The 7826-nt window shown below is 51.8% G+C and overlaps 1 protein-coding gene across 1 annotated transcript in view; it reads right to left on the bottom strand.

Annotated features, from left to right (window-relative positions):
• Positions 1-2099: 2099 nt before the first annotated feature.
• ZNF469 (zinc finger protein 469) overlaps positions 2100-7826 on the bottom strand; it is a 13049-nt gene continuing 7322 nt past the window's right edge. The window contains 2 exon segments of the mRNA XM_035892968.1: positions 2100-7182; positions 7185-7826. The exon segment at positions 7185-7826 is cut by the window's right edge and continues 11 nt beyond it. Of these exon segments, the coding sequence (XP_035748861.1) occupies positions 2360-7182; positions 7185-7826 (5465 nt within the window). The 3' untranslated portion in view covers positions 2100-2359.

The raw sequence follows: 7826 nt of genomic DNA on the forward strand, positions 1-7826 counted from the left end.
GAGCAAACTGGGCCATAACCAACTGGCAATGACCAAACTGGGCCATTGCTATCACCAATTGGCGATGACCAAACTGAGCCATCGCCATCACCAAATAGTGATGACCAAACTGGGTCATTGGTATTGCCAGTTGGTGAGGACCAAACCGGGCCGTCGCCATCACCAATTGGTGATGAGCAAACTGGGCCATAACCAACTGGCAATGACCAAACTGGGCCATTGCTATCACCAATTGGTGATGACCAAACTAGGCCATCGCCATTGCCAATTGGTGATGAGCAAACTGGGCCATTGCCATCACCAGTTGATGATGGCCAAACCGGGCCATCACCATCACCATCATGTTGGGCTTCCCCCCCCACCTCCCCAGGACAAGAGGCCCATGTCGTGAGTAGGACTGGGGCAAGATGCAGTGGGGAAGAGGAGATGCACAAGCATCTTCACCACTGAGAAGCTCCACCACTTTGCAAATGACTGCAAGGTGATGGCACCACCGTCCTCCCGTGGCCACTTTGCAGAGGACACCATGAAGACGTACAGAGCATCCAACTCTCAATTAGAAATAGCATCGTCTTGTTAGTGATGAGGAGGGGACCGCAGGCTACGGGCCACAGCCAGGGAAGACCATCCCACAAACATCACGCAGACAGGAAATTTCTGTGAAAATATTGGAATATATTTGAAAAGATTAATCATGTATGATTTTACAGTACCACCCCATATTTTCATCTCATACTTTATTTAACAATATTAAAGAGGCACTTTAAAAGCACACATATAACATCATAAAACGGCGGTTCCTGCTCTCTCTCTGCTTCTCTGACAAAATATCAAAATAAAAACTTTTGACAGAACACATTGCACCCAAGGTAAATTACCTACAATATTTTTATACAATACAAAGAATTGTAAAGATACATATTAACAGAATAAAGCCTCTTTTTTTTTTTGTTTGTTTTTTTTTTTCCTTTTAAATCTCAAACAAAACAAAAAATAATTGCAGGACAGACGCAAAGTACTCTGACTGTTCATATCACATCAGTGCATTACTTCACCTCCTTGACTTGGGAGTATTTCAATAGTATTTTTAATTATCTTCCATGTCCTCGTTTGCACCTGAGATTTCTTTCCGGATTCAAGAGTTCGGCTGGATAACCTGCTCGTTTAACGTGACGTAACCTTTTCGACGCTATGGAGTACCAGCATACAGGATTTTTTTTTTTTTTTTCCCCGAAAGTTGGATTTTTATGGGTTTTTTTTTCTTTTTTTCCTGCTTTGTTTTCTTTTACAGGTAACGGCTACTTCCTAACGGTTCCCTTTTATTTTTTTGGATCAAGGAAGTCTGTATTCACATTACAAAAGAAGAATAGCACCAGTAACTGCATAGTAAGAAGCGGATACCTATATAGCCACTAACTCGATACAGTAAGAGAGTTTAGAAGTGATACCGTTGCGGGCACTCGGACAGTACCGGTTCGGTGCGGTAAATTGGCACAGTTTTCTCATTGCGCACCCCCCCACCTCCCCCAAAACCCAAAAAGAAAACACACGCACGCACGCACACACACACACGAAACCCCTAAAAAAAAAAAAATAAATCAGAGTTTGTCACAAGTGTCAAGGTGCAGTTTGCTCGCGGCGGCTCTCCTCTGGTTACATCGCCTACAGTGGTCAAAGAGCGGCAGCATCCTCCGAAGGGCTCCGACAGCCCCGGCAGCCCCAGAGCCAGTTTTCGTTATTCTCTTGCCGATGTAGAAACAAATTCATAGGGATGGCTGTCAAAATATAGGACGCTCGATTCTTAATTTAATTTTTTCGTTTTCTTTTTTTTTTTTTTTTTTAATTGTATCACCTCTTAGGCCAGCTCCCAATTAAATGAATCGTACGGGATTATTTGTGCAAAATCTTCAAAAAAAAAAAAAAAAAAATTTGCTTTCTACAGTGTACTGCACCTTATGAATAAGACGTCTACGGAATGAAGTTCATCTCTTCAAGTACTTTGTACAAAGATAACACAGACACAGTCTCAAAAGGGTCTGAGATTTGCAAGTATCCTTCTAACCTCAGCACTTCTGCAATAAAGCAATTGCTCGCGACGATTCAGTCTGCCCAAAGCGATTACAATTTCAGTTCATGAGAATCATCAGCAACATCAAAGTTCTAGCATTTGCATGATAAATCAGGTGAATTAAAGTAGATTAGTAGACACAAAGCAAACTATTTCACAGAGGCTGCAGTGCAAGTTCATTTAAGCTAGACAGAGAAATCATGCTACACAAACGAATTTAATGCTTTGATAATTTTTCCCTTGCAAACGCCATGAAAGCAGCTGAGGATCACTGTAAGTCACGTCCATAAATTATTCTGAAGTATCTCTTCTCAAAGGAATTTTAAAGCTCGTTAATTTTTGCCCAAAGAGTTGGCTTAGCAGGTTGTTCTGGGACTCGGCGGTGCGGTAGCTGGCTGAGCCGGCCGGCTTGGCGCCCCGGGCGGCGCGCGGGAGGCTCTTCCCCAGGATGGCCTTTCTGCGTTTCACATCCCCGTTGGCGTGACGGAGCTCCCCCTTCTTCTGGTTGTAAGTGTCCAGGACCATCTTCTTCAGTTGGGCGCCCGTTTTGGGCTTGGGTACCAGTTTGTTGCAGTGTGTCTCCCTCCTCCCCGGGGAGAGAGCAGAAGCTTCGGTGTTGCTCCAGCCGGCGCGTTTGAACTCGCTGGCACTCTCGCTCCTCCCCGGGCATGGGGTCCGGGTTTTTTTCTTTTTCCCATCTCCCTCCATGTTCTCCCGGGAGCCCGAGCTGCTCCGGTGGCTCAAGGACTTGTGCTCTTTCCGCCTCTTGGGGTGAAGCTTGCCGGCGGCTTTGCTTGGCTCCATGTGGCCGTGTCTCACGGCATTGCTGGTCACCTCCCCTCTGGGCTGGTGGCCAGTGGATTTGCTTGGGTTGCTGCCTTGGTCCTTGGTGTTATTGCTGCTGTCCTTAGCTTCGGGCACGGCTTTCTCCTTCCCTGAGGTGGGTTGCTGACCTTCCTCGGTGCTGCCGCCAGGGCTGCCCATGCCGGCAGCAGCCTCACTGCTGGGCTGGCTACCCGTAGCGTGGTGGGCAGCCTCTGGAGACGTGGCCTTAGATGCACCTTCCCAAGGAGAGGCGTCACTGGCACTGGGGTTATCCCACCTGTGGGTTTCCTTGGCTGGTGGAGCCTCTGCCGGTGGGGAAGGAAGCTCTGAGACCTTCTTGGCAAGGTGAAGAAATGGGATCCCATCCACGGTGTTGGTGGTTGCACTGGGATTTTCCAGGACACCTGCTATGTATTTGTCTTTGTTGCCTACACTTGTTCTTTTATGGGCATCGGTGTAGCCACGTTTCTCAGTCAGATGTGGAGGAGAGAGTTTTTGGTCTGTGGCCTGGTTACAAGCCAACCCAGCAAAATCAATGGTAAACTCAGGCGAGTCCAAGAAAGGAAGTGGTTTCCCATCAAATGCTTCTTTCTCCAGCTCCTCAATAGACAGGGCAGCGATATGGCCGAGCTCCGGGCTACTCGCCTCAGCCTGTGGCACAGATGGGGAGAGGCAGGGTGGTGGAGGCAAGGTGTCAAACTGGGATTTCTCCATTTCTGCTAGGAGGTCGGAGAAGTCACCCACCAGGTCTTCTGTTTTCATGGAGGCTTGGGGCAAAGGTGCTTCTGGGTCACTGGGTGCCGTAGGGAAGGAGTCAGTGGGAGCCTGCAGGCTGGGGCTTGCAGCCTCTACCAGCTGAAGGTCACTAGTGTGGTCCAAGCAGACTGGAGAGCTACGTGGGAGTGAGCTGCCGTGGTGAGCAACTTTCCTCTTCTTGTTCGGCGGCATGCCCTCCCGGAGAGAGCCATCTTCTTTCACCTTCTCCCTGCCCTCTCTGGAGGCAATGCCAGGTCTCATGACCCCTCTGAACTTGAAAGTCTTGCTGCTTCCTACCAGGTGCTTCTCCATGTGCCGGTCGTACTGCTCTTTCTTGGAGAAGGTGTAGTTGCACATGCTGCAGATGAAGGACTTCTTGATAACGTGCATGACGTCTGCGCAGAGCTCGCAGGCGTACAGGGTGGTGTGCTTGATCTCCTGCTCCTCTACTATCCCATGCTCCTGGCTGAGGTGGTTTCGAAGCTCTTTGGTCTCCTGGTAGAACATCGGACACTTGTGGCACAAGTAGATCTTCTGTAAACTGTGCACGACTAAGTGCCGCTGGAGCTTGAAGGGTTTGGGAAACTGTTTGCCACAGTGATGACAGTCCCTGGAAGGATCCTTGCAGTCTGGGTGCATGGGGACAGATTTTGGGGTGCCATCGCTTTTTGCCATGTGCTCTGGAGATGGACTGGCGGATGCTTTAGAGGAGCTGGGCGCAGGTGGCTTCACCTTGGTGTTGCTTTCCAAGGGGTCTTTCATTGCCTTGGCCTCTTGCTCGAGGGCCAGCTCCTTGGAGCTCTTGCTCTCTCTGCTAACTGCATGCTTGCTGCTAGGGTCGGCGTGACGGGAGGACCTGCTGGGCTTCCGATACATGATGGTGTTGAGGAAGTGGGTGACAGCGGCATTGTCCTCACCGAAGCAGGCTGGCAGGCCCATCACCGACTTCTGCGCTTGCCCCTTGCGAGCGAACTGGGTGGCGTGCTCCCGGAGATGCTCATTGTACATCCAGACGTCGGAGATCTCCTTCAGGCACATCCCGCAAGCCCACAAACCAGCTTTGTTTTTGGCGTGCTTCTCCTTCAGATGGTCCCTCAGCTGCTCCCGGGAGCTGAATTTGCGCTGGACGCACATGTAGCAGGTAGGTGGAGGGGAAGGGTTATGGGAGAGCTTGTGGAAGTCCAGCTCCCCCAGCGTCAGGAACCACTGGAAGCAGACTTTGCATTTGTACTGCTTGTCTTTGGCCTTGATGGTTATCTCACCACGGTTTTTCCCCAGCTTCCCGTCTTCTAGCTTACTTCTGTGCTTGCTATGCTGGCCCGGCTTTGGCTTGAAACTCACAGCGTTGTCCTCCCCACGGCCAGGAAGATCTTCGCAAGGGCTGAAGAAGCACATGTCTCTCATTTTCAGCTTTGCGTTCAGCATCTCAATGTCGATGGTATGAAATTCGGGAGAGTCTGAATCTTCGTTAGCCTTGGCGTTGTAGGGCTCTTCCACCAGGTTGGGGGGCTCGGAGCTCGCTTCTCTGAGTGAGTGCTCATCCTCAAAGTCCATCAGAGGCTCAAACATGTCCTCGGCAGCGAGGCTTTCTCCCTCCTTCTCCAGGCTCCCCCAGATGTTCAAGCTGGGGACGTTGTCCACTTGGCTGTTTTGGCACAAGAAGGTTAGCATGTTGTCTTCCAGGTCAATGTCCTCCTTCCCTTGGTCGGTCTTCTCACAGTCTGACCTCGGTGCAATGCTTTTAGATCCGCTGGGAGCAGCATCTCCGCTCTTAGCCTTGCTGCCGTGACACATGTTTAGCATTAAGGCGTCGTCGACAGAGATGGTTTCATATTCGCAAGGATCCTCCCTGGTGACACAGAAAGAACTGGTGTCGCTGAGGTCCGAAGCTAATCGGATGGTGAAGAGGTCGATGGCACCCGCTGGCCGGAGGTTTACCTCAGTGATGGGCTTGGGTTTCTTGCTGCGCTTCCCATACACCCGTGTGCACTTTCTCCGGATGAACTGGTCATCCCGGGGGAACAGCTGGGAGAACGTGGAGTCATCGTCAAACAAGCTCTGGAGGTCTGAGACGGCTGCGTTCTCCATGCAGCACTCTCTGCCCAGTGGCAGGTCTGCCTTTGCCCATCGCTTTGGCTCCGCAGGAGGGAGGATGGTCCCTGGCGTGGTCTGCAGAGCTCCTGGCCTGGGAACCTTTTGGGGGGTTTCTGAGTCACACATCTCTGGCTGCAGACCCTCTACAACAGGAGTCGTGGGACCCTGAGGGGCGCTGCTCTGGTTCCCAGCACTGCTGTCTCCCATCTCAGCATCCATCTCCTCCACGCCATCAGCACTGCCGTGCTGCTCTTTGCCCACCTTGCCCAATCCCTTCTCCACTTGCTTCACAAACCTGCTAACCCATTTTTTGCAAGCCTGCATGCCTTCTTCTCCATTTGGATCTTCCACCACCCCGGGACAGGTGACTGTGCCCATTACTGACCCCTTGCTGACCATCTCCTTCGAAGACACCATCCCGTCGCCCAGGTCCTCTGCAAGCTCAGCCGCACAAGGGGACTGCTTATCTTTTTGAGAGGGCTGGGTTGAGTTGGACCTATTTTGCTCCTCTGTGGAGATGCAGCCACCTGGCTCATGCAACCCCTCCATGACCCTGGGCAGACTGGAACTGAGGACAGTAGGGGGAGGACTTGCGTTCTTTTCCAGCTCACATGGACCATCGGGCTCATTTCTGCTGGGAAATACCTTTGCTTTCCTTCGTCTCACTTTCCTACTTAGCTTCTTTTCAGAATTGCCGTTCATCTCTCCGGGATCTTTGCTTTGGCTCTTTCTGCCCTTTTCTCCCTTCCTGGCTTGCCGTCCCGAGTCCAGCTTCCCAGCCGCCACCTCGCCTGCTCCCCTTGTCTCTGAGCGCGGTCCCTTTGCCTTCATCTCCCTCTGCAGAACGCGCGAGCGGTGCAGCTCCTGGGACATCTCGAAGGAGATCACGCTGAGGTCGCTGAGTACCCTGCTGACCACTTCTTGCATCTGCGCGCTGGGCTCTTTCTCCAGGTCTGGGCATATTTTCTTGGGGACGTGTTCGACGTTGGTGGTCGGCATCTGTGAGCTGCAGGTTTTGTCTTTGACCGAAGTCTTCAGGCTCCTCCTGGGCACCTTCTGGGCTCCTTTCGATGTCTTGTCTGCAGGAACCAAAGGGGACCTGGGAGTCTTGCTGGGCTGTGGTATGCCACCGTTCTTCACCTGGTGCTTGACAGCTTTGTGCCTTGTCAGGCCAGGCTTGGACCGGAAAGTGGCTGAACAAATGTCGCAGGTCACCGGGAGCCCATTTGGCTTCTTTTCCTTGCAAAGTTCATTTTGGGGAGGGTTTGGAGTACTGTTAGGCGCGTTGTCCTCTCCTTGGCCCACACTGTTTACCACACAACTCCCAGCTTCTCCAGCCCCACGGCTTTTGGGTTTCTCCCCTTTTAAACTCTTTCCTCCGCTCTCTGTGGTTTTGGAAAGACCAAGTCTCACCTCCGCTGCCTCTGAAAACTCGTGGGACCTCTACTGACAGCAGCTGGCACCTGATGAACAACAAAACCATTGGACAGAGGCTCTGGTTCACTTTGATGCTTATTTCCATCATCAGAGCAGCTTTCGAGCTTGTTCTCTTGGTTCAGGTTTACATCTCTTTCTCTGATTGGCAGAAGATCTGCTGTGGGCTGGGTTGGATAATCTTGGGTTTCTGGAGGAATGGAGTTAACGACCATATCTGTGATGGTGCATGCTTGGTTTTCTTGAAAATGAGAGCTTGACAGCACATCACCGGTGCTTTCAGGTACCTCTTTCCCAACACTCTCTTGGTTGAAAGGCGGTGAGCAGGGAAGAGCGCAGTCTTTCCCATGCGATTTCTGGGGACCATCCATCTCCAAGGCAGAGTCCACCAGACCATCAGCATGCAGCAGAACGCAGGGTCTCGCCGTCCCTTCTCTTTCAGGTGCTCCGTAGTTAACCAAAACACCGTCAGGGAGATGATGGTGACCGTCCTCGACTGCCTCCATCGGCACGGCCCCGCAGTGATGCAGCGAGGGAGGAAAGGTGGGGGCCCTTTTCCATGTCCCTTGCTCTACCGGGGCCACGGCGGGGTGATGGACATGGTGGCTGCTGTCCTCTGGAGGACACCTCTTCATGACGAATGAACTGG

The sequence above is a fragment of the Egretta garzetta genome, unplaced genomic scaffold (genome assembly GCF_000687185.1).
Source record: "Egretta garzetta isolate BGI_Z169 unplaced genomic scaffold, ASM68718v1 scaffold284, whole genome shotgun sequence".
Classification (NCBI taxonomy): domain Eukaryota; kingdom Metazoa; phylum Chordata; class Aves; order Pelecaniformes; family Ardeidae; genus Egretta; species Egretta garzetta.